The sequence below is a fragment of the Rhipicephalus sanguineus genome, chromosome 3, assembly GCF_013339695.2.
Source record: "Rhipicephalus sanguineus isolate Rsan-2018 chromosome 3, BIME_Rsan_1.4, whole genome shotgun sequence".
In the NCBI taxonomy this organism is placed as follows: Eukaryota; Metazoa; Arthropoda; class Arachnida; order Ixodida; family Ixodidae; genus Rhipicephalus; species Rhipicephalus sanguineus.
This window is the reverse complement of record NC_051178.1, coordinates 150,731,645-150,758,652: the sequence shown is the minus strand read 5'-3', so window position 1 is coordinate 150,758,652 and position 27,008 is coordinate 150,731,645. Positions and strand designations below refer to the sequence as shown.

The 27,008-nt window shown below is 44.6% G+C and overlaps 2 protein-coding genes across 2 annotated transcripts in view; one reads left to right on the top strand and one right to left on the bottom strand.

Moving 5' to 3' along the window:
- Window positions 1–17,648, top strand: part of LOC119387461 (alpha-1-inhibitor 3-like) — a 47,869-nt gene extending 30,221 nt beyond the window's left edge. Inside the window, 15 exon segments of the mRNA XM_049413517.1 lie at window positions 541–760; window positions 1,690–1,918; window positions 3,166–3,402; window positions 4,644–4,695; window positions 5,763–5,846; window positions 6,393–6,569; window positions 7,491–7,729; window positions 9,073–9,304; window positions 9,820–10,007; window positions 12,628–12,840; window positions 14,566–14,681; window positions 14,862–14,949; window positions 15,236–15,310; window positions 16,132–16,234; window positions 16,987–17,648. Coding sequence (XP_049269474.1) covers window positions 541–760; window positions 1,690–1,918; window positions 3,166–3,402; window positions 4,644–4,695; window positions 5,763–5,846; window positions 6,393–6,569; window positions 7,491–7,729; window positions 9,073–9,304; window positions 9,820–10,007; window positions 12,628–12,840; window positions 14,566–14,681; window positions 14,862–14,949; window positions 15,236–15,310; window positions 16,132–16,234; window positions 16,987–17,030 — 2,297 coding nt within the window. The 3' untranslated portion in view covers window positions 17,031–17,648.
- Window positions 17,649–18,753: 1,105 nt separating this feature from the next.
- LOC119385127 (uncharacterized) lies at window positions 18,754–25,642 on the bottom strand. The gene is made up of 5 exons (XM_037652659.2): window positions 25,370–25,642; window positions 24,372–24,557; window positions 22,156–22,292; window positions 20,248–20,403; window positions 18,754–18,931 (listed from the first exon to the last, which is right to left on the bottom strand). Exons 1-5 carry the CDS (start codon window positions 25,613–25,615, stop codon window positions 18,829–18,831), a joined length of 828 nt encoding a protein of 275 aa, XP_037508587.1. The 5' UTR covers window positions 25,616–25,642; the 3' UTR covers window positions 18,754–18,828.
- Between the last annotated feature and the right edge of the window lie 1,366 nt (window positions 25,643–27,008).

Genomic DNA, 27,008 nt, shown 5'->3' with positions numbered 1-27,008 from the left:
TCTCCACAAAGAACACGACCGTGCAAAAGGAGCGCTACGGAAACAAACAATAAAAAGATAACTTGAAGGGCAGTACAATTTACGGCAAATACACTGCTCTTGCTGGACATGCGCCTTGAATGCCCATGAAAAAAAAAACACAACATAAGCTGCGTATGTTCGTCTTGAAACAACTAGCTAACTGCTAAAAGGTAACTGAACACATAATCTAAAGACGTCGTCGTATAGTAAGGACCATTTATTCCGTTTTGACTGTTTCCTGGTGAGGCGCTTCTCAGCACCGCGCTGTTAAGATTCTAATGTACGCAATAGTGCTTCTTCCCGAGTTACTTACAGGCATGTAATGCCTATGTATAATGCACAGAGAAACAGCACCTCCTCGAGTGCCTGTCTGGGCGTCGCGCGGCCATTGGCTGGCTGTGCTGACTGGGCTCTTTTGTTTTTTTTTTTGTTTCCTACCCCTTCCGTTTCTTCCGTTTTCTCTCTCTGTCTGTCCTTGGTCAAAATGGTGGCTGCGTGCACTCGTTGCCCGTTGCGTAGTGCCCGGGCCTAGGCCGCTCGCATTTGCGGCACGTCCTGGGCCACCGCCTCCACCCGGGGCCGCCTTTTCCAATCGCGTTGTAGGTGGCTTGCCCGGAGTTCCCGTCGCCCTGGACTCGGTGGCACAGAGCGCTCCGTCGGTCAACATCCCGGCCAAGTCGGCAGTCGAGGTGCGCACCTATTTCCCCGAGACTTGGCTCTGGGATCTCAAGGAACTCGAGTGAGTCTCTTGCTTTATATATATATATATATATATATATATATATATATATATATATATATATATATATATATATATATATATATATATATATATATATATATATATATATATATATATATATATGCTATAACCTATCTTCTAGTTGCCTTCTTTTGCACATAAGCCTATATTTTCTGGCAATCTTACACGCCTGACGAAAGGACACTCTAAAGTCGTTTAGGTGAGGGGACATCCTCCAGAAATGCGTTCATGCGCAGTGACACGCTACAAAGGAGCACCTCCTTCCCAGCAAAGTTCCTTTGCGTGAAAGCAGATCCCGCATCTAATTTTAGAGCGGAAAGTTTTTCTCTCGCACAGCGTGCACAACTCAGGAAGCCTTGAACGAAGGCTTCCTAGGTGCCGCCATAAGCACCCTTCCCCTTGCGCTGTTGTAGATATGAGTGACCCCCTAAAACTGCACTGCCGAGGCAACGACGTCACCCTTTGTAGCCCCGTGCAACAAGCTAGCAATGCTGTAATACAATTAGTCGAACGGTGAAGATTTCCTTTAGCTATACTAAAAAGCCCGCATCACGTCACTAGCACCACCCTGTAGAATTACGGCAGTGTCACTTGCTTTGTCGCTTTTGGAGTGGTAATGTGGTCCAATGGAGTATGCACAATGGGCGCCGTCAACAAAATTGCCAACAAACCTCTTAGTTTATCAAAATGTTTCCTCTCTTACTGCTTCAAGTAGTACTTTTTTTTACCCCGGCATTCATCTGAGGAACAACGTAAAGAACTTAATGCGATGCCGTGTGTCATCGGCGCTACTTCTTTCTGCAAAGGGTAGTTCAGAGCGACAAAAGGTGTTTACTGCAAAGTACCTTGCCCGTTTGTCAGGGATATTACGCTGTTTCTTTGAAACATGATATGCTTGTTTCCAGCGAACACGGTGAGCTGAGCTTCAAGGAGAAGATTCCGCACACCATCACCGAGTGGGTGGGAAGCACCGTGTGCATCAACTCGGAGGACGGTATCGGCGTCTCGGACCCGGCGAAGATCAAGGCGTTCCAGCCTTTCTTCGCATCCTTTAACCTGCCTTATTCGGTGGTGCGCGGAGAGCTCGTGCCCGTCAAGGTGTCCGTGTTCAACTATCTCGAAAAGTGCCTGCCGGTGAGTGTGCAGATAGCACGTATTGCATTTCCAGAGCCACCTCCACAACTTAATACCGAAAACCGTTATTTATCTATCTGTACGCACTGCCAAATATACTTTCAACCCCTCCACCCCCTTCATTACCAGCGTTGCATGTATGCATCACCCTTCATTGATCGCATAGCTTAATGAAGGCTTTCCTGGATGTCGTTGTGCAATTTATACTTTCACAGGAGCTTTATGGAAGTCATCAAGCTCATTAAACTTTTCTAGCCTATCAAAAGAAGTTTCACAAGCCGATAATCAACCCTCAAGAAAAAGAGAATGTCATGTGTACTCCGATATGTTATACGGGTACCCTATAGCGTACAACTATTCCGCCCTGTTTCTATTCCGTTGTGCTGGACGTCAAATTTACGTCACCGCCAAAGCAAGCATGGGCGGGAACAAGCAACGTTTACTCGAGATTCACCTTAAATAACTTCAGTATTGACACAGGCTTGCAGCAAATAGTACTAGACATATTCGACACAGGAAAAGGTTCCCTAGTACTTCGGTACGCAAATATGAAAATGGTGCTAGCACCAAACTGGTACTTAAATGGACACTAAAGAGAAAAAATAAATTGGTTGGTTTAGATCAATAAATTGTGCTCTGAGAACTCTAATGTCGTTAATTTCGCCATCATAGATTTGTTAATAGAGGAGAAAATCAAGTTCAAAGTTTCATTTTTAAATATCGCGCCGAAATCTCCCCGCGTGACGTCACGGATTTCAAAGTGTATTTATCGTATTTTATCGCCATTGGCACAACAAAATTACCCCAAACTTGGTATGTTAAGTCTATGGCCCCCTCAGAGGACAAATGTACTTCGTTTTCATCGGTTGGGAACTACAGACGTAGTCCCTAGTAGGCGCCGTCAAAACATGTGACGTCACGGCGAATGGCGCGGAAACTTCAAGGTGGCGTCGCCACCCATCTTTTGTTTTTGTGCGTTTTCTCGCTTACTAAGCGTCTTCTCGCAACAAGCGTGGTGTTTTTGGTATCGTGAAAGAGTACTTCACTAATACGAGAAAAATCGTTTTGCTCTTTAGTGTCCCTTTAAACTTAGTCTGCACGTGCTACTGCTAAACCTACTCCCTGGAAATCAAAATGCGCTCTAACCAGATATGTATACACGAAAGAAACGTGTTTATCAATGTTGGGATGGCATGCCGATAGCTACTTCGTAGCCTCAGTCGCTGTTTCTTTTGTCTGTTTGGTAGGTCGACCTGAAGTTGTCCGAGTCCGCGGACTACCATATCGAGGGCGAGTCGGAAACGACGCTTTGCGTGTGCGGCAGCAAGAGCCAGGTTCACAAGTTCCAGATCAGACCACAGACCATCGGAGAGGTGAACTTGACTGTGTCGGCGGCCGGATCGCAGAGCGACACCGCCTGCGGAGAGCAGCCCACGGAGAAAGTGGTGGCCAGGGATGCCGTCACGAGGCCGCTCATCATTGAGGTAAGTGTCGGTATCTTCGTGTTCTGGGTACACGTTGCCGAAGCCCCACAGAGTAATTGTAGAGAGCGAAGCGCGTATTAAAATAAGCACAGACTATCAGTATAATAATCGTCAAGACAGCAAAATCATCATAAGACAAATTATACGCGAAGTAGGTGTATTTTGAAACTAGTTCTTTGTCGACTTCTTGTTTATTTCCACTTATTATTAATGCTGCGTCTCGCAGTTTAAATTAAATTCTTATGAGTTATTCCTTGTGGCTGCATCTGGCATGAATGTTTCGTTTCTGTTGTATAATACTACAGTGGACCGACTTAATATATTTATCTAGAAATAAAAAAAACCCACAAAATTGACGCGTTGCCCAGAAGCAGGTACATATAGTATACCTTAAAAAACATTTAGTGGAGTTAAACTGGAGGAACTGACTGAACTTTCGCGGCAGAATAACGATGTTTATAAGTCATATGAATATCCTCAGTATAGTATGCGAGCTTACGTCAGTTATTACTACGGCCACGATATTGTTTGCTTCTATTTTTCTTTCTTTTTTTTTTCGAGGAAGCCGACGGCACGCGATCGGCGGCACTGCTGTAGGTTAACATTTGGTGTGTGTGTAAAAAGCAGCCCAATAGCTACACTCTGCTACATAGGCTTGTTGAATCTCTCTTTCACGGTTTCGTCTTGCAGATATGAAATTTCATTATTACTACTGCTAAACTTCTGCAATATGGCCGCGAGTTTCCAATAAAGCCGAAATACGTGTCTAAAGGTTAACTAGAGCTGTGCCTAAAATTTTTCAGGTGATCAGCCTGAACTCCGTTTTTGCTAAAGTAACGTTGCAATAATGCTGTCCATATATTGGTAAGTGCCGAGGTTCGACGTAAAAAAAATGATGGGGATGACTCATACGGATATGAACTCTGTGGCGTTTTTAACGTATGGTTTCCCACTTTGCATGAAGTTATATACAGAATCACGGTCATTCCGGCGGACTAACTAGCATAACGGCCTAGAGCGTTATAAATACATTTTCAATACCACTAGCAAATGATGCACGTCGTGCATGTGCTGTATCTATTTACTTACGTACGCATATTATTAAGGAGACCGTGAGAGTGACGAAGAGAGCAAGAAATGCTTTTGTCTTATGTCTTAAGATGATGTCATTGCTATGTTTATCACTCGTGTTGTAATAAATATTCAGGATAGTCAAGAAACACTTTTTCTTTCTTCTGCAGGCTGAAGGTTTTGAGAAGGAAGAGACCCAGAGCGTGTTCGTATGCCCTAAAGGTAAGGCTTAGCTTCTTTTTTCTTCTTTTCTTACTGATACGCTAAGTACTGCAACATTCTTAATAAATGTGCTGAATGTGTAAGACTTACGAGGATATCTCCCCTCAAATGTCTATAAAAAATGGAATGTTATGTGCCCTGTATTAATGACGTAATTCGCTATCAGTTGCTGCCATTACAAAGCAGTTTTTGGCTTTCCACTCTTGTGAAGCGTGCGCGTTTCATTTATTCCTGCCTAATGGCAGACGACGTTGATGACGGAGGCGCTCGACAAGGATCGGTCAGTAAGCTTAAGCAGAAGCGTGGGCAGAAAATTTTTGTGGGGTGTTCAACCATGCTTTATGCATGTTCATGTGTGTGTTTATAAGTGTGCGTATATAGTATATATATATGCACAGGCAAAATTAAAAAAAAATTGCGGGGTTGAACACCCCAAGGCCCCTCCCCCATCCTTTACTATACGCCAGTGAACGCAAGGCAGCTAGCCCATCCTGACAGCCGTTGAGCTCAGAATCCTTGTTTGTTGCTTTGCATCGCCTCTCTGGCCATGCATTTATTGTAATGCAACTTCCCATTATTACAGCTTTAGGCTACCACACTGGCGCAGCAACGCTCATGGAGAAGAACTGTATTTGTTTTAACGCATGACGTCTCGAGATATTAGGCCGGCAGATTTTGAGTTTATCAATACATAATATTATCATCCAAAACTGGCAGGCATTACGCCATGAAGTTTGCGGCTGCATTTTTTTTTCTCTAACAAGTCTACAGATATGCAAACCGCGTGAGGGAGAGGGCCTGTTTTACGGGTTGCCTGCTGCGAGTACGTTGCAGTGTTTGGCTTATTCACTTATGAATCATACGCTCACCGACTAATAAGCATATTTGGTATGTTTATAAAACGTTGTAAGACCGTCTGCGTCCTTAATCTTGGTTGCAAGAGGGCGCGTGTAAAAAAAGGAAGTAATAGCATTCACGACGCACTAGCCTTATCCAAACTGCGATCTACTTTTGTTCAGATGCCGTAGATGAATATTTCAAGGAAGAGTTTGACTTGGTCATTCCAGAAGACCCAGCGAAGAACGAGTTTGACTTGGTCCTTCCTGAAGACTTGGTGGAGGGATCCGCCCGCGCTTACGTTTCCGTAACAGGTAAGATAATTATGTAGATGTCGGGTGTTGAATGCTGTCACTGTGAATCTTCACAAATCTTAAGTTTAAAGAAATGCTAGCAAATAAAATCTTGTAGAAATGGAAAGAACTGCCCGATGTAGCGCCTAATAAACTTGCTTCACACATAACACGTCTTTTTTTCTACGCCATTAAAAATGCCTGCGGAACATGCAAAAGAGAATACGCGTAACTATCATTTGTATGTCGCGATCGCAATTGACTCAGGCTTGGCGCGCATTGTTGAAGGCTGATAATAACGCAGCGCAATAGCCGCGTTACCATGAACGGACAGTTGATTGACGTGTGAAATTCCCAGCGACGAGCTTCACCTGCTACAATGTGCATTGCACTGTTGATACTTTGTGAGTATCGACCGAAACCTGTTCGGCAACATTTACAAACTCCCAAATTGTTTTCTATTCTAAGTTACAGTTCTCCGAACGAAGTATACGTTACGCATACGTTAAAAAGCAAAATATCCGCCCAAATTGTTCAATTCTTGCTACCTCCTTTTCATATCGTCAGGAGATATTATGGGCCCCGCAATCAAGAACCTCGACTCGCTGGTGCAAGTGCCCACGGGATGTGGAGAGCAGAACATGGTCAAGTTCACGCCCAACGTCTACGTGCTCGACTACCTGAAGGCTACAGGAAAGGACCAAAAAGAAATCGAAAGGAAAGCAGTGAACAACCTCAAAACAGGTAATAAGACCAATTTAACCTTCTGTATGCTACCATTACGTGAGGGGTGTGTCTTTAGCGTAGAGCTGAGCTAATGTCTTCACAAAATAAAATCTACTGTCCTCAGTACAACCAAGTAGACCCACGCGCTAATGCGCTACTTAGTGGATGTCCATGTTTCAGCCTCATTGACTATAGACAGGTCGCAAATTCGACGCTATCCATGGAATTCGCGGCCAAAGTTGATCATCCCTGATTAAGGGGCAGTGCTCAGGGCACATATTGTACGTGCCTTACCTCATGCATTTATACGCATGTACAGAAATGTTTTGTGTCCCATAGCAGAAAGAAAATTCGGGAGGGGCACGTGTTTGGTTTGCCACCCCCTGGCTACTCCATTGCCTGTAGCTGTCCCATTTCCTTACTCAGCGCAACAATATAATTCGGCAGTTCATGCATGTTATTGATATGGTTACTGAGACAGGCTGGTGCCTTTGTTGGCCCCGGCTACACCTTTCCCGTGAATGCGAAACAAAAGGCTCAAAGATGACTGAAAAAAAAAGAAGAAAAGCACGGCAGATAGACAAAAAACATTTTTCAAGATCCGTACACCTGCATATGAAGGCAATAAAAAGAGACAAGCAGTTGTGTAAACAGGATGAAGCGCATAAAAGAGTCTGGAAATCCACGTATAAGTTTTGCGCAGATGTCTACATAACGAAAAATATTAGCGACACGTAACGAAATCATTCGGGACTCAATTATAATGCACAATATATACGGCAAGAAAAATTATATAGTTCGTACTATTTCTAGCTAATATTTTGTACGTGGTTTCCCACATTGCTTCGTAATGGAGGTTCTGGATTACATTAGCCGAATGCGGATTGCAGCCGACACCACGTACCTGCTCCCCGATGAACGAGTGTTCTCCGTCTGCAGGTTATCAGCGCCAGCAGAAATACAAGCACTATGACGGTTCGTACAGCGCCTTCGGAAACAGCGACTCATCAGGCAGCATGTTCCTCACGGCGTTCGTCGTGAAGTCATTCAAGCAGGCCGAGAAGTACGTCCCAATTGACGCCGGAAACCTGAACGAGAGCATTAAGTGGATCATAACTAAGCAGAAGACCAACGGCTGCTTCCAGAACGTCGGCACTGTTCTCAGCTCCGGTCTGAAGGTAAGATATTTTTGCATGTTCTGTGACATTGTTTGTATACAAAGAAAATGCAGTGTGCTGGTAGGCTAAATTAGGCTGGCTGTCTCCGAAGAATGTTTTTGTTTTCTGCGAGCAGCAACCGTCGTGATAGAGGCGTTGCTCTTCCGTCGATACATAAACAAGTGACACCTCCTCTTGTTCACACCGCAGCTTCTCTCTCGCGTACATGGCTTAACCAAGCAGCTAGGCCCGGCAACATCTGTTTCGGCATACGTCTAAAAACAGTTGGCCACGCACAGATTCATAAACTATACGACTCTTTCTGCTTACGAAGCAGAGCCAAGCCTGCCAAGTGACTGATCCTCCCTATTCACTTTAGTTTTGTTGTATTTGATTCTGTATTCCTTGCTGCTTTTATTCTGAACATACACTCGTTTATTGGTTTTAGACAGCGGTCGTAGTTAGCAGCTTCCATGGGGAAATAGCCAAGCACCAAGTGAAGACGACTGAAAAGAGGACGCGTGAAAGTGTAGCAGCAACCACTGAAGAACTTGAAACGAGTAGGTAGCAACTTGTTATTGCAAAACGGACGCCTTTGAGACGGTAAATATTGGTAGTGGTGAAAACATGCTTAGCTCAGACTATGAATCGTTAAGCAACAGTTGGGCTAGGTTTGTGTCAGCGTGTTGCTTCAGTCGAGAAAATTGCAATGTTAAAACGTGAGACCATAGCGAAGGGGCGCATAAACCTCACTGTAGACGACATCGGCATTATGGTTGTCGTGTTTTCTTGGTCTTCCATTTCCCACTACCACTAAGATACATATAAAAATGAATAACACATAGGCTGAACCAACGACGTCAAGAAACTAAATTAACACCCCCAAAAGAAAGGCGTTAAAATTCCTTGTCTTTAAAGCTTTCTCTCGAGCGTTTTGTTTAGACTTACGTGAACGTCCTGACAATTTTTGTATAGCGATATCTGCTAAATTCCTGACGTTGCTAAAGCATACACTGCGAGTCACATCGATACTTATTAAGTTATAGACGGATGCGCTTTACTGTCCGAAACATCCAGAGGGAAAGGTGAGAATTTTCGGTATGTTCACTCAACGACGTCAACGCTGAGGACGCCTGTTTAATTTTTTTTTCGGGCGTAAACGTAAGAAGCGGGTAGACCTGTGAGAAAAAAGGGAGCGAAAGTGCAAATTTGATCAAAATTTGTAAGAATTGTCAGATTACTGAGCAGGGTCAGTTGGGTCAGTCGGTTGTGCATGCATCCCGCCATGACATGTCATGTCATCTCCGTAAGAGCTGCACTTGTTTTCTTTTATTCTAACGCTTTTCCCACCACTTCCGGCACAGGGCAAGGTGAACTCTACTGCACCGGGTGCACTCACGGCATACGTGCTGGCTGCCCTGTTGGAAGGAGGCCTCGCTGACGCCCAGGTCGTAGAGTCTGCGCTCCGCTGCATCAGCGCCCAACGTGATCCGAGCGCCCATAACCTGGCGCTGTCTGCCTACGCCGCTGCACTGGCCGGACACGAGTCGGCCAAGGATTACCTCGAGAAGCTCGAATCTATTGCGGTTCACAAGGGTGAGTTTCTTCTCAAGGATTTTGTTTGTGATAAACAACAATGGGAAAGGCGGGTCTTTCACAAGGTGTTGGTTTCTTATTTTTAACTTTCGATTAATCGCATGAGCTTGGTATGGCATTTTATGCGGTGGCGCAAGTAAGAATTGCCTTTTCCCACAATTGACACATCATCCTCTTTTCACCTGATCAAAATCATTAGACATAATATGACATAATGCATGGAACCTCTCGGAACGGTTGTATGCTTAACTTAAACTGCGCACACAGTTAACTGTCCCGCAGGCTGTGTCCATGACATAGAATATATACCGAAAAATGTATTCCAACATTAGTAGAATTCTTTTTATAAATGTATTACCGTAAGTATGTTTTACATGTATCTTCTATTAATGTTGCAGCTTCCCGAAATAATCTACGTTTTGTTGAACTACTTGCGTGAATGCTACGTGTGATTCTGTAGCAGGTCTTTATTGCCGTGACGTACAATCCTGCATCATGCGTGTTTCGTCATGCAGGTGGCCTTACGTACTGGAGCAACGCCGGCAAGAAGGGACCTTCAGCGTCGGCCGACGTGGAGACGGCAGCTTACGCGGTGCTCGCATACCTCAAGCTGAACCCTGAGGAGAACCTCAGTAAGGCGCAGCCGATCGTCCGCTGGATGGCAACCAAGAGAAACAGCCGCGGAGGCTTCCCGTCTACGCAGGTACATATCCCACCTGTCGTCTCCTGCACATGGACGCCCTTAGTCTGCTCTACCATCGATTTCCTTCGTTTTTCGCAAAAACTGCAGAAAACGTGAAAGCGCGATGGTTGATAGCGGTCTGCTCGCTAACTTGAACTGCACGTTCTTTGAAAGGCTATACACTGTCTGCGCGAATATACAGGGGGTTTCAGCTAACTAGCGTCAAGTATTAAAAGAAAAAAATGCGCTACACATGTCGAATTGCCCCAGTATTATTCCGAGCTATATGAAGCAAGTCGTGACATCTTTTCTAATCCGCCAAGCTAGGTAATTACCAAGTATTGCTTAATTAACCTTTAAAATACTAACTCTAGCGATAAATCTTCAATACAAAAGTTATAGCGCTTGTACAGAAACTTCGGATTATTCATTCTGTGTTAAGATAACTGCCAATCTACTATGCTGAGTAATTAACAAACGGTGCTTAATTAATTTTTCAGAGTATTAACTCCAGCGAAAAATCCTCAATACAAAATTTGTAGCGCTTGTTCCGCAACGCAGGTTGATTTCATCTATGCTAAGATAACTGCCCTGTTTAATTGTTTTTCCAGCCTTTCTTTAAAGTACGCGAAAATTAAAAATGTATATATTGGGTGCAAGTTAGCTGAAACACCCTGTATATACAGCTCGTGGAATACACGGCAAGAGCATTTCTGCGCACATATGTCGGCGGCAAAAACACGCTTTGCAACATCAATTTTAAGGACAAGAGAGACACTCTCTGGCGAGCAACATCTACATTTGGCATCACTTCGAGCTATATATACCTTTGGCTACATTGATTGAAGTGCGCGAAAGGCAGGCGCCTGCGGTCTTTCCAGCAAAGTACAGTGCGCCTTCAAAAGATGTGCTCTTGTTAGCATTTCGATACGTAGCGTTGCGATATCGCGGAGTCTTGCCGTTTCGCGTTCAATCAGAGAGAGTGCTGCGGTTCTGGGAGCGACTATCGACGACCATGCTGCACGCCATTGGAGCTACAGTGCCTCAACTAGATGCCTGGCGCCTACAGTATTTTTTTTTCGCAATCTTACAAACGAGGTGAACAATTCGCTGGCTGCGTCGTAGACCATGTATTCTAATATCGTTTGGCGTTGCGTAACCTTCGCAAATATAATTATTCACGATGGGATAGGCTCTCGTGGTCTCACGTTATAAACACTATTCCTATTGGCTTTTTGAAGAAAAAATTGTTGCTGTTTGCTATACATTCTCTTCATTGGCAAGGAAACCGATTTCATACGGAAAATCAGCGCGTGTGTGCATCGTCTTCCCTGTAGTTCCTCCTTATATTGCATTTAGTTTGTTTGTTACAGAAGCGTGATTGGATCCCAATATTCGATACGTGATGAAATCCCACTAAATACATGCTGAATGGTCGCATTAGGCTAAAAGCTACGTACGTAGCTTTTGGAGGTAGCTTTTGGAGCAATATGACCGTCCAGCACGTATACTGGTAAATAAAATTGATTTGATTTGATTTTGTAACAGTGTCGTTTCCACAGACCACTAATGTCACGAATAGGAATAGTGTTTATAATATAACATGAGACCATCAGACCCTATTCCATGCCGCTTCACGTTAGCTGCTCCTAATCCAATTTAACCGCAATAAGAACATAGAACCTTTCACTGTCTTCTCTGGTCATGTATGACGTCTCTTTTATTCATATGTTAACGGCGATAGCGTTAAAGAGCTCGTTTCGCAGCAATTCCGGCGTCAGTGTCGTTGGTTGTGAGGAAAAAGTCAGCGTTGTCTGTGAGCGAAAATTCGAGATAGATGCAAATAAAGAAATAAAAACTCTTCAGTTCGAGTTGGAATCAAACCCAGGACCTCTGCGTGGCAAGCAGGCGTTCTACCGCAAAGCCACGCCCGTTCTCGAAATTGATTCGAAAAAAAGAACACTATATGAGTGTTATGCAGTGCGAAGAGTGTCATGAACACGTGCAATATTGCGTGGCAGAAGCGTGGAACCGCACCGGGCGTCAAACCATGTGAATTGCGCAACGACTGATTGGTTTAAAGGCCCATCAATTACAAAGAACACCGGCAGAATTATCATCAACAACAGCGTAAACAACGTGTGCAGCTGCGCAGCTACGCGTGTTGCCTTACGGACCCGTAGTGTGTACCTCGCCAACTTGCAAAGAAAGAATTATGTTGTAATGTGCACTTCGCGACCGTGCTAGGCAGTAGGAATTCTAGGATAGTTTGAAAGGACCGATTTACAGACGCACAGACGTCTCTTTCCTTGTGGCACGGTTTAGGTGTCCACCGATTGAGGAGGTTACGCGAACAGGGTCGGATTACGCTATAGCGTTCCACCCCTGAAGGCGAAGCACAAGCGTCCTCCAGGTTTTCTTGTTCTTATTTTTTTTTTACTGTGGCCGGCGTTGTGTTTTTCTTCGTGATGTTATTCTCCGACCAGATGGGATTGCGTCCAACCCTTGACTTCATGCGATAAATTTGTTACGTTCGCAGTTAACTACACGTGATACCGCGTGCTCGTTGCCCGCTTTATATATGCGCAGCGTGTGAATTCGAGCAAAATGCTGCAGCATGGAAACTTATTGAACATTTCAGGACACAGTGCTCGGCCTTCAGGCTCTCTCTGCATTCGCCACTTTTGTCAGCAAGGATCCCGTGGACATCACAGTTAAAGTCGACGGCAACGAGGTTAGCGAGTCTTACAACCTGAAGGAAGACACTAAGCTGGTCGTACAAGAGAAGAAGGTCGTGAATCTGCCCAACAAGCTAACCTCAGAAGCATCAGGTCCCGGATGCGCTTTGGTGTCGGTGAGTCGGATTACCCCCTTTTTAGTGTTACGTAGCCGTTTCTAAGGCACATTAAAGTACGTTCTCAAATCACAACAATGTGGCTTGTTTGTAGACAGATTTCTTTATATTATTTGAGAGAATGGTTGAGCGCAATCATGGCTATTATACGTTCTGCGAGGTTCTCTAGCATGCAAAAATAAGTCTATCAATAAAGCTTGACTTGGTAAAGGCACGCAATGTATGCGGAGAAAGTAATAACTGTTTTGACAAGAGTTTATTGTAAGAGTGTTCTTGTATATTTTAAAGTTACAATATAAATCCTGTTTGTCAGATTTACGCGTTTATTCTTTAATCCCGCCGCGTTGGTGTCAAAACATTATCGCCTCACTACTGGTACCTGTGATCTCATCCAAACATATGTGTAGGGTCCAGGCCCGTAGCCAGCAATTTTTTTCGGGGGGGGGGGGGGCACTTGCTGAAAACCTTGACTATTTAAAAAAAACACCTATTTTCATAATTTATTTTTGGTAAAAACACCTACTTCACCAAAATTTCGGGGGGAGGGCGGGGGGCCTGGGCCCCTAGCCCCTCCCCCCTCCCCGGCTATGGGCCTGGTAGGGTTTGTAGATAAATGTTAACTGTCACTGACGTTCAGCATGCAAATCCGCTGACTGATGCTTCATAATCAGAAACACGTTTCGCCTAAACCGTATTAGCGTAGCGAAAAACTAACAGAACTTGTGATGACAGTATAGCAGTGATAATTAGTTCGATTTCACGTGCCAAAACCATTATATAATTATGAGGCGTGCCATAGTGTAGGGCTTCAGGTAATTCCAACAACGTAAGGTTCAGTAATTTTCACTGAGGTCGCACAGTACACGGCCCTTTAGCATTTCCTCTCTATCGAAATGCGGCGGCCACGGCCGGGTTCGAATCAGGCAGTGTAGCAGCAGTTGTATCGCCACTGAGACTCAAACTGGAGTGTTATTGCAGTTCTAGATTATACCGAGCTTAATCAAGCTACGCCATTTTATTGCGACAAAATTTGTACGGATGCTGGAAGCATGCACGGCTGACGCGCGCAGAGAAAATGTGTTTTACGTGGCAGAAAGCGCGTTTGGACGCAAAAACCATCAAGCGAAGTCGTTAGACCGTCTAAACTATACGCTCAATCGCCTCGATGGCGGCGAAAATGCCGTGTTCGGACTTCCGTAGCTGGTATGACTTTCGTATACGAATGCACGCCAAGCATTCCATCGCTCTCGCTGAGCTTCAGTGTACATGCATTTGTTTGAGTAGTAAACGTGAAGCTAACATTACCTAACATTGCACTGGGCGCTCACTCCGGTTGTTTCCCGTTCATCTACCGTTCCCGTGTGCCACCGAAATGCCATTAAACGGGTTGTTTGCCATTCACCCGCGTGCACCACCGAAATGCTAGACCTGCAATGTCACTTGCAGCACATCTCATCACGCCAGTGGTGTGAGATGCCTGGTAGCTACCAGAACGCTGCTCATTGTTCCCAGAAGCAGTTACATGGCTAATTGCGTCGTACCAACACTTCGCCCCTTCGTGTAATTAGGACATGGCCCCAGGAATTCAAGCGCGACGCTATACGCTTTGCTATCGCTGTCAATGCTTCGCCTGACGGCTGAAACTGTTTTTTTTTTACCCAATTTAAAGGCTGGATTAGCTTACCGTTGTATAACACACTTTTTTTTTACTTGTCCTAATTCCAGACCACATTGAAGTACAACGTTCACACGGCACCCAAGAGCGAAGGCTTTGAACTCACGGCCACTCCGTCCCAAGAAGCAACTGACTGCAACGACCACAAGCTCAATATTTGCATCAGGTATGCATATTTCCTACGCTTACATGAACGTTTCAGCTAAATAATGGGCGTGAATTTGTTCACGTTGCATATTTCGAATTCTCGTTTTCTGAATTATTTTCTTTTTTGCGCTCAGTGAAACGGAAGAGTTTAGAAGCTTGCCACATTTACTTGATGGACCTATTTTTATAATTTCGCCAGGTACGACGGCGAGCAGCCCTCTAACATGGCAGTGCTGGAGCTCAAGCTTGTGTCCGGCTACATCCCTGACGAGGACCACATCTTCAGCGTACGTACTTGCACTTTTCTAATGTACTTTGAATATTCACCTGCACGTGAGCTTAGCGAATCCATGAGCTGGACCGTGCTTGCAGTTATACCTTTATACGTTCACCAATGTTCAGCAGCGTTTGCCTGGAAAATACTGACAGTAATAGACGTGGCAAACGCATGAAACGCACTGGTAGAAGAGTCGGGAAGGGGTGGGGTTAGCGTATATATCACCACTCTTTAAGAAACAGTACTATTCTTACTGAGCTATGACATGAGTTTATGTGGTACTGTTTTCTCTGCAGCTATACCGTGAGAAAGACGTCAAGCTGAAGAGGCACGAAGTTGAGAAGAACCAAGTCAACTTCTACTTTGAGGAGGTAAGGCCACCGGCTTTTAAGTAAGAGTGCGTACTTCAATAAAGCATTTGCACAGCGAGTGTACAGTGCAGGAGTTCATTTTAGATTAACTCCTTCAGTAATGTAAGAATATCGCGAACATTTGGGGCCGATTTCACAAAATTCTTCCTTCGTAAGTGATGTCCGCCATTTGATGGCTGCCTTCGATAATGATACGCCAAACGTTAGAGTTAGTCGAAATTCAATATTGCGCACAATTATAGCGTAAGTGTTGTTTTCGTAAACTTGGGCCCTATTCACTACTGCGCTCAACGACAAGAAAGAAAAGGAACAAACAAATTGTAAGGTCGTGTGAAACTAAAAGGCAACGAATCTGTTGCACACAATTAAAAAAAAAAAAGAAGGTCGGAATAGGTCTTCTTGGCACGAGAACAATGTTTATGTCTATGTTTGCACCATTTATAACGAAGCCAGTCATAGCGATGGTATACAAATTCACAATGGGAGATATTTCGATGTCGATAGCTTTCTGGTGCCGAACTCACAAAGGTTCCAGTTTGTGAATGCCGTTTACCGTTCACCAGCTGTCTTCGCTAAGAATATCTCCAATATCCCCACTATCAAAACATTTATCTTGCGATCGATTCTAGCGCAAGATCTGTTTGTGAATATAGGTCCCAGTTTTCTCATATACTATTGGCTACACAAGAAGGATTACTGCACATCAGGACTATCCGTAATGTAGCTTTCACCGCCTTCAGTCACGAATGGATGTACTTCAAAAATCGAGCCCTTACCTGCAAATGAATCTTTTCTGAGAGGTGGCACTTGTTTTGTTTCAGATAACGTCAGAAAACAAATGTTTCGACGTTCGCCTTCACCGCGAGTTCGCCATTGAAGACGCGAAGCCCGCCACAGTTAAGGTCTACGACTATTATGAGCAAGGTAAGTGCACTCAACCGAATGTAACAAGTATTGCTGCACATATCATATGCCTCATGTAGTCTATGGTGCATGATGCTTTCTTTTAGCTCGTCCTTCATCGTTCGTCGTAGTTTTTCGAGTCTAAAAAAAGTTTATCTTATGATCCTAATTCGATGTCACATCACGCGTGTCTTGGTTATTTCTCATGTGTAAATGAAGATTTGCGAATGTAGTAAAGTATCATACATTCTTATAAAGCGTAATTACCGTATTTGTTGCGATACAGAGCGATAAAAAGCATTTCAGCACTCCACACATAGGGCTTACTAAAAACCATAGATGTTATGAAGGCAGTAACAATACTAAGCTGCTCGTGCAAGCTCAATAGCAGCGACCTGTGTTACACACTAAGAAAAAAAGAGTATGTGTGACTCCTTTCGGGTAGTCCTGACTTGCAACGTACATGACTCTCTTTAAAGAGGTACGTTAACTCTCTTGTGGGCCACACGACTCTTAGAAGAGAGTATATAGACTCCCTGAGAGAGTAGACGTGCCTTTTTTTTTCTTAGAGTGTATAACTGCCTATTTCTATGTCAGTTAGCTTTCATACAAGGTAAAGAGGCTCACTCTGCAAATGGCACGCCATTTGCATCTGCATTCCGTGTCTACGGAAGCACAACTAAGCATTGTAACAAGCGCTACGAATGGCGAAATGTACAACTTTTGTCAAATTACATTAACACGGTATTGACATTGACACTTTTTTCTTACAGAAAACAGCAACTCGGTGCCCTACTCCCTCGTGGCGTCCTGCTAGTAAACATCACTCATCATTTTTTTTTCGATTTCTATTTTTCTTTTACTCGCGCCTTTTTGTTCAAACGAACGCGACAATGACAATACGAGTCACAAACACAACATTAAGTCAAACGCGCATTTACCTTCTCGCACCTATATATTTTATTTTTTTGTCGTCACCAGAATCATGCTTTTCCGCTTTGTCTATAGTGTTCACCACCAAAGGCTTTTTTATACCGGTCACACATTTTGAAGAACGAATGTACGAGTACTTACTTATACGTGCCATGTTGCGAAGCAAGACGATAAAAAAAAAAGAAATAATGGCTTCCACCGCGCGCACCACGAAGCAAGTCAACGGGCAACGCGATATTTAATTCTCATCCCCGAGTAAAGGGTGGAGTACTTAAAGGATGCGCCGCTACAGTGTGCGTGTGTATGTGTGTGCGTGAAACAAAGTCGTGCATTTGTGACGTCGCCATGTTGAGTTTTCTCCGTAGAGCGTTTTAGCGAGCCGAGTGGAAGAGTAGCTTTATATATTTTGTACTTGCGAGGACGATGAGCACGTTGTCATCTGCGAGACTTCACTGTTACAAATAGTGTCACGAAGAGCAAATAAAGCTAAATTTTTTCACAACCTGCGTCGTTTATTTTTGTCCGCACGCAAACGCCTGTATACCAAGTCGAGCCTTTCACACAAGCGCTCGTATTTGACGCTGTCTTGTAAGCTAGATGCCTATCGTTAGCATTCCTTTGGGACAAGAGGTCGTCCCCTCGTTACACTTTTAATCAGGTCCCGCTTAAAGAGCTGGATATAGCCACGAAACCGGACATTTTTTGTCTCGTTTCCTGGATATAGCCAGCATTTAACTAGGACCTGATTAAGAGTGTAGTAGCTTATATCTAATGAGGATGGTGTCAGCCGCAATAAGAAGCCATGCAAGGTAAATGGTAAGCAAACGTTAAGGTGTACATTGAAATGCATGATAACCTTAAAAGATACGCGAGTGAGCAGCAGTATCGTTGAAATCTGGAAGATGCGTAAAACGATTATAAAGTAGTTGCTATTCGTAATACCAACAAACTAAAGAGCAGATATATGGTGCACTTATGAAACCGGGGACGGTGCACATGCATGCCAACAAAGGAAATGACCTGAGGTAACGGTTCTGTGTATGATGGGCGCATCTAAGCTACTTAGTCTTCCATGTAGATTCGACAAGCGCCTAGCCCGAAGTTCGAATATGCGTTACTCTTCATTACCTATCATTTAGTGTGACGTGACCGAGGAGGTTGACGTGTCGTAGGGTCGTCAGAGCATGCTCTCTACGCGTTCGTCACCTATCATCTGCGTTCCCGCTGCAGTCTGACGTATCACGTATACGCATGCTTTCGACAAAAATGTGTAACTTGCAAGACAACAACCTGACGATTTGATAAAAGCGCCTAAAGCGAAATTCAAGAGATTTTAGTTTTATTGGCAGAACAGAGGTCGAGCCAACACACCCTGCATCTTGATGTACCTGCTTCGATTTTTCAATGGCCCCTCGTTTTCCGCCGATTATTTCTGCATCCTAAAAAAAGTGGCTAAATAGCGCACTTTCTATAGTGTAACGCATATCTAACATACACTGTTCTGTCTATATTCAAGGCTTCATATATATATTCGACGTACGCTATGCACAATATTATGCCGTGTGACAACAGAGAAAATTTCAATACAAACGACGGCACGATCCGCAGTCAGAGTTCGTTTATCATGCTTAATGCTTTAACGTGTAAAAAGTTCATCGATGGAGTCGGATGTAGCAGGAGTGCTAAGCCTGCAGACATGCTTCCCGACAGGCCTCTTCGGTGTGGAACCGATTAGATCCCGTCAGGCACTTCGGTTCCGAGTGGTCTGTCTGGACGCAGGTGAGTCTGTAGTAAGGAATGATAGCATTACAAGCGTTATAATGTAAATGGTATGTTGTGTGCACATGTCTTTCATAGCTCCTCTCAAATTCTCGATGCTCGATACCGAAGATCATGTTGTATAAATTGTTCTATTACATTATACGAGAGTAGCAGGTAACGAGGTGAAGATGCGGTCACTGACCTAGTCAGGGTGAAAACACAGAGACGTTTCGGGACCCGTACGGGTTCCTTGATCACACGCATCCTTGACTGTGATCACGGAACACGTACAAGTCCCGAAACGTCTCTGCGTTTTCACCTTGACTTGGTCAGTGACCGCATCTTCATCCTCATCATGTTACCTGACCAGACGAACTTTCGTCTAACTCTTGACTACAGTAGAAGGTAATCAGGCGCACCGGTGAATGACAACGACACAGAATTGGCGAAGTGGCTCGCCTGTCGCGAATACACGACAAAAACGAGGCATCTTGAAAAGATGCGTTGCCATCAATGGACGACAAAAACGAGGCATCTTGAAAAGACGCGTTGCCATCAATGGACTGTGTAAGAACTCACTTTTTCAGGAGAAACGGACTGTGTCGGCAAGACAACAGTCCTCGTTGATGCACAAGCTGCTACAAAAGTATATCTGTTAAAAAATACTGTTATTATAACATGGCGGAACGGTTCCCGTTGAACATCAGTTAGATATTGGAATGTCTTCATCACTGGCAATTTGTTGGAAAGTACTGCTCATCGAGGTGAACTAAAGCTACTCAATCTAGTTCAATTTATCCAAATCTGCATGTTCGTAGTTTCTTCCTTGCCAGAAATGAACGAACTGAAAAACACTATTCTCACACGGTGACGCAAGGCGTTACACAAGGTGCAGCTTTACGCAAGTCAGCCTATGTAATGAAAAATATCGCGAAGAGAGAGAGGTGAAAGCATTTATTGTAAAAAAAAAAGAAGCTGGGGGCCAAAGCATGACCCAACTACATAAACGGTGTCCCTAGTCCGGGACACCGCATGACGAGGTCCCGTCTCGCGCCCCTCTCATCAGAGTCCGTTGAGACTCCAGCGAGGAGCAGTTGAGGAGTGCAGTCTCCCATGCCTCTCGTGAAGAGGTAGAAGAAGGGGGCAGGTGGGGATTTTTTTTGTACATGCCCATACCAAATGGAAGATATGACACATCTCCCCACAGTGTGGGCCCGCCCATCTGTGTGCGGATCGAAATGTTGCATAATTGCAGGACAGAGTAGAGTACCTGTCTGCAGGCGCCTTAAAGTTCGCTCCTCCGCCTTACTCAGCCCCTTTGCGGGAGCCAATGTCCATACCTTTTCTTGTGTGGCCGGGCCAGCACCGGGTATACCATATGGAGCGCCGTGCACACGTGTTGCACGGGGGTCTCGCTACAGGACGGATGTCGAGCAACGGGCTTGCCCGCCACGCACAGGTTGTGGCAGTCTTCTTCGCGCTCGAACAGTGCCAATCTGTACACGAAGAAAAGATGGTCATAAGGTGGTAGAGCAATAGCACTCATTTGCCAGCACAACGATTGGATGGCATATATGCGAACAATTCATGCGCTACGAACCTCCTTGCGAATTAACATTAAGATTCTGGTTTTAAAATTTGTTAGCTTTTTTTGCTAAAATCCGCTCAAAGTATAAACTAATGATCTAGCGCACAAGCCGTGATCGCAGAGTCTGTGTCGCCTCAGTGTTTGAAGGTCTCTTCTGATTGTGATGATCTCAATTTGAATACCTTCTCAGACTAAAGCGCTGCTCTATACCCCGTGCGTTAAAAAGAAATGATACACGAAGAGGGAAATGCAGAGTTAATCGGAGCGCGAAAACTGAATTTCCGTTAGCACTTGTTAGCTTACTTTCTAGCTACAAACCACCAATATAGAGGGTAAGGGTCTAATCAGCGATCATCTAGCTGATGTTGGCATAGTAGATTACTAAAACACTTCTTTCTAAGCAAAGTTCACAATGTAATAACAGTACGTCGAAAATATGGCTAAAACCCCAATCCGGAGATGTATGCTTTTTATTTTAGTATTTACTACTGATGAACGGAAACGTAACCTTTACTGCACATTATTAATCTGTTGTCCCCCTTTTTTTTTTAGCCGGCGCTATCGGCATTAAGATTTATGTGACGATAATTATTTTCTTTGACGTAATTTATGCACGCACTAGAACGCTAGAATAAAAACTCGATGCGTATTTAATGTATAACTCTGACCTAAGCATAGGTCGGCAAAAATTGTGGAGCTCACTCAGACTCACTCATGCAATATATTTTGCCCTTAGGGCTCACTCGGACTCAGACTCACCAAACTTTTCCTCATCCGGACTCACTCGGACTCAGACTCACTATAATTTTTCTCAACCGGACTCACTCGGACTCAGACTCACCAATATTTTATTGACTCGAACTCACTCAGACTCAGACTCACGGCTCGATCTGAGTCTGAGTGAGTCTGAGTGAGTCGACTCGTGAGTCCGTTAGCATTAAATTATTCTTTTTCTACCGTAATGTCAATGCTCTTTAACGCCAATATCTCGCATAATCGGTGCGCTACTTAGCACCTTTTGATCTCGTACCTTCAGATACGAGTTATCTGAGTTTGCAGTTCAGTAAGGACCTTTTTATTGGAAGTCATGACTCACATGAGATAGTTTTATCAGTAACTTCCCGTGAAAAAGTTTGCGAGGGGAGGTCAAGGCACCTCCTCCCCTCTCCCTCCTCAAATCACGCCTCTGATCAATAAATATTGAGCTGACGTATGAACGGTAGCGCGTAGAAGTATGCGGGAGTATACACGTCAGCTGACATAGGGCTGATAGTAATGCTAAAATTGAGTAGATAGTACCATAGGTCGGCAAAAATTGTGGAGCTCACTCAGACTCACTCATGCAATATATTTTGCCCTTAGGGCTCACTCGGACTCAGACTCACCAAAATTTTCCTCACCCGGACTCACTCAGACTCAGACTCACGTCTCGATATGAGTCTGAGTGAGTCTGAGTGAGTCGACTCATGAGTGAGTTTGCCGACCTATGGACCTAAGTGACAGTTAATACATAGTAATCCTGCGGCATAGCTTAGCCGATCTCTATGAATCGTTAACGCGTTGAAAATAAGCGACTGCGCCAGAGAAAACCGCGTTCTGTTGTTTAAGTGTGCCAGTCTTTATGTCAATACGCCACATAGCACGCGAGGTTTCCTCATACCTGGGCGAGACACAGTTGGAATTTGGGAACTTCCACAAGTGACATTTTCCGCGCTTCAGGTACCACCACCGCCGCGCGATATCCTCTGGTGCGCAGCTCCGGTACTGCGGTTCGGCCAGGCACCTTTGTTCTGCTACCTGAATGAGAAATACACCCTATAACTTTCTGCGATATTGTTTCAGGTTCAAGGCTTTGTTGTCCCATTAATATATTCGGGGAACGGGCCGTTTAGACATTTAGTATAGGAAGTTCCATGGTTCAATAACCGTATGATACTTCATGCCATAAAGAAAAATAACCGGAAGCATCACTTAAGATAATACGTTTATAAGGGGGTACTTGTACACCGACATGGCTTAATAAACGCAAGTTCACAGTGCCCTCGTGCCGGTATAGAAAGAGCGAAAAACAACGGATACATCAAATAATAGGGATTTGAAGTAAATCGAAACCAGTTCAGTCGATGTAGCGTATCTATAACGCCTATAATACCAGTGTTTCTCAAATTTTGAAAAACGCGGTAGAAAAAGTTAGCTTTGTTTGCCGTATTTTGTTATTTATTTCAGGCATAATAAAATTTCAGCTCGCAGAAAACCTTGTTCTGCCATAATTAAATAGCCAGTTAGCTGGAATAAGCAGCGATAAACGCAAAAAAATCAATGTTTTTAAAAAGTTGAGAAATTAGGAGTTCTGTAAGGACTGTTTCTCTAATTGATGACTGAGCACCGATCAACAAAAATAACGCCAGCGTGTCATGAACATTATATTTACGTAGCGGAAGCGTTAGATATGTGGCGTTAAGCACGACAGCGAAACACAGCCTGTACTAGCTGTGCTGTAAAACAAGATAAGTTCGTACTAAAATAGAGCAGAAATGTGTAGGGTATGGTACAAAGTGAAAGTAACGTAATGCAGTTTTTAGTATACATTTCTTTTTCCAAAACTCTACACATTGCTTGGTAACATCTTTAACAGTTATTTTATTGTATCTGCTGATAGAACGCGAAATTACAACATATGCTGCGTAAGAGACCTGCGGAATAAGCTTGGCGAGAAAAAAAAGGCCCCTGTCGCCTGGGGGCGCCGGAGAGGCTGAAAAGGAGCACGAAGGTCATGCTTGCGTCATGCAACTTCTCAGTGATTAAAATAAAACTTAGCCACTTGCAGGGAACGCAGTATAAATATGCCCTGAACGGTAGTGAGCAGTAACCGCGAAGTACAACGTAACGTAATGTGGACGTATTAGCAATGTTTTACGAAATAAGAATGCGCAGCATAGTCAAGTCGTCACTTGTTCGAATATTCGAATTCGCCCGCATATTCCCCTATTTAACCGCATATTCGCCCGTGGTCTAATATTCGGGAAAATCCGAATGCGCGTTTTTCGAATCGAATACGCTTCAAATAAGAACATATGCGATTCGTATTCGAAATTTCGAAATTCGCGCACTCCCACTGAAAAGCTAATTCGACAAAGAGGAAGGAATAAACGGTTTCTTAATTCTCATGAGGATGACGCATAGCTTTTATAAATAAACGGCTGCACTGAAAGAAGAGCAATGCTGTGCCTACGACGTCGTGCAGGAAACGCGGGAAGTTGCTGCACGGCGCGACGAAGGTGCTGCCAATGGCGGCGAAACACGAAAGTTCTCTGGCCCTTGCAGTAGGGATGCTGGCACAAGAGTGGGAACCGCGATGCGGCATGGCCTGGGTTACTGGACCCCCAATGACTTCGGCCCGACCACTGACACTGGCCGAGTGGATACTTGTGTAACTTTGCCCTTAGTGGTGCATATAACCACTTCCGGTGTCGGCGTACTCCGTAGTGCATATAACATTGTTCATCAGTGATAGTGGCTTATCAATTGTCTTCATTCATTAATAAGGAATATTTTTAAAATCCGGCAGGCATTTCCGATTTCGCAGATCGCTACAGCAACTTACTACGAAAATTACTGGAAGGTAACGTGGCGCACTCGTAAGCGAACCAAAACGTGCGTAGAGAAAGTTCCCGCGTTTCCGGCACGATTCAGTAGAGTGCATACCTATGTATGCACTCTACTATGGGAGAGCAGTAAGCTGCTTCTGAATGCTTGATGCAGCGAAGAAGAACCAGGAGTCGAACGCGGAGCATTGTTCTTTCAGTGCAGCAGCTTATTTATAAAAGCTATGCGTCAGCCTTGTAAGAAAGAAAGCAACCGTGGCTATGTCCCTACCTGGTCCATGCAAGCGAGCCTGCAGTCTCGAAAAGACTTGAACCGGTTCTGACCAGCCAGGCAGGAGGGAGGCAGTTGCCGGGCTTTGGAACGGCACTTTTGCTTCTCGATGTCGAAGAAGAATTCGTGGCGGTTCTCGTATGTGCAGGCGCCGAACCGGGCCTGCTCCGTGCAGGGGCCACGTGACTGCAGAAGAAAAAGTGATGGTTTTTTAGATAACGCCCCCCACCACCAACGCCTAAAACTTTCTGCGCCTCTAGCGGTGCTGCACTACCATAGGATCGGCCTACCTTGCACCAAGCGACGGTTTCATGCGATGGCATCAGATGACGTCACAATGACGTCATCTGATGAACATGCCGCCGTTAATGAGGTCATTGATGACATTTCGCTCTGAGCATCACTTGATGGTAACATTTATGTTCACACCACCCCCTGTCGTCGACGCTAGATACCCGATTTTTTTCTGATGAGAAATATAAGGCTTTCACCTTTGAAATGTTAACGTAAACAATGATAGATACATTAGGCAGCCAGTCATTTCATAGAACGTGTCGTACTTTATTCTCACGACCTCAGTATCTCATTTTAATTAAGGCACGAGGTTCTTCCTTTACGAGTCAAATTCAATTAAGAGCCAAATACGCAAGCCTAAAGATGAATTTTTTTCTTAATTCACACAACTGTCGGTTACATCGCCTGCTCTTTTTGGGACATTTATGTCCTGCTGCGATTAAACAAGGTTGTCCTGGGGTGATATATACTAGCTGACAAGACATTTTTGTTCCCCCCCGATACTAGTTTTAGGCGACAAAAAAGACAAATGCATTCCGGGAAGCAACCATTCAGCTATAATTTCTTTTTCTAATGGCGAGAATCGCGGTTGTTGCTGTGCAATACATTGCATTACATTACAAAATAAAACAAGCTGTGCTACTCCCGCTAGCGTCCTGGCGTCAGAAAAAAAAGAAAAAGAAAGAAGAAATAAAACTGCTCACCTCATTATGAACGACAATCTGGGGTGCATCCATCATTTCCGTTGCATTGTCGGCCATGCTGCCGTCACTGCTCGATTCAGCTTCCTTGGCTTCGGTGGTGGAAATGCGCTTGGACGATGCCGAACGCCGGCTTCTGGCTGGCAGCGGGGTACTACGCACCGCCGGCTGCAACTTCACGCTGCCCCTGTCCCGGTTTACTTCATCGTCAACCACATCGATCAGGGTGCCCACCGGGCGATCCTGCATGCGAGTGAGCGTGCCACTATGATGTCGTAGAATTACAACAGCGTTTGGAACATTGCAGCAACGCTACCACCTAACCCTGAAAAGGGCAGCCCGAGTGGGCCAGTCTGAGCTTTTAAAGACGCGAGAGCTTACTTAGGGAGTCTTTCTGTCCTACAAAAATAAGCGGAAAATGCCACCCATCCTGTGCGCTTTTCCTTGCATTATCTCACCACGCTTGGTACTTCGCGCTCAGGAACGGCGCACGCGCTATCAGCGTGACATTGCATTCTTGATAGGAAAGTTGCGAACGCCGAGTTTTCAGGAAAGGAAACTGGAGCAAGCTGGGTGGCTATTGTTGGAGGACAGAAGACACCCTAAATATACGCCCTCTTTTTTTTTAGGAGGAGAAACGACGAGCCAATAGAGCACTCGTAATGGCTTGGCATCACGTCATCACAAGGCTCTGATTTAATTGTATCGCAGCTAAATAGGCTTTGTTAATTACAGACAAGCCCAATGTATCGTAAGAACATGGGAATATTTGTGTGCAGAGCAAATTGCTGGCACCGACCGCAGAAAATGATCCCTGCCATATCCACTCCTGGCAAGGTGCGGCTTCGATGCTCCCGTTGATTAGTGAGAACCGGCTCATAGGGGCCCTGCAATACCTTTTCAGCGGTCAGAAAACACTGGCGATCGGTAGTCGAGGCTCCCGAGAACACGCGAGCCAAACATTCTAGTGCAGCACGCGGCCTGTAATTTAAAATGAATTCTCAAAGTCAGCTAGAAATCGTTCGCTCTCTTTTCTACAAATGACATATACCAAAATGGCCGCGCCATACGCCTAAATTCACGGCCATTGGCTGATTCGAGCGTCATGGGCTCAACAGTTACCGTGGCCGCCGAGGGAGGCCGCACGTGCCCGTGCGCACGCTCGCGATCACACTGAAAGTAAGCCGCACGTTCTAAGAAAAAAAAAAAGAGGAAAAGTGCTCAAGGTGATGACGCGCGTTGACGTAACTTCTTTCCCCCGTGCCGTCCCTCCCTGCTTAGCTTCCTAGGCGCTTATCACGATGGGACAAGAGAGAGAGCAATTACCGCGTGCGACAATCTCTAACTCCGCATGTACTTGAATTCTAAAAAAAAATTTTGGTCGATTCCTGAGGTAATAAACTCCTTTATATCATGTAATTCAATGGTTACTTGGAAAAGTGCTGCAGGGCCCCTTCAATCTAGTGTTTAAGAATCGAAGCCAAAAGTCTGAGAAACTGCATTTCGGGTTAATGTGCATTTTACTCCAACACACGTGTTTTAAGACTATCGAGCAGACAGTTCGGATGCGCTTACCTGCCTACGCGAAGATGGCATCGTGACCACATACAGCGCCACAGTCATTACGGTGAGGACTAAAAGC

Coding starts and splice junctions, on each gene's coding strand:
- LOC119385127 (XM_037652659.2), bottom strand. CDS start 25,615: ATGCAGGATCGCCCGGTGGGCACCCTGATCGATGTGGTTGACGATGAA. Junction 20,404..22,155: donor TCCAACTGTGTCTCGCCCAG/GTATGAGGAAAC, acceptor CTTCGTGTACAG/ATTGGCACTGTTCGAGCGCG. Junction 18,932..20,247: donor GCCCGGCCACACAAGAAAAG/GTATGGACATTG, acceptor TCCTTACTACAG/ACTCACCTGCGTCCAGACAG.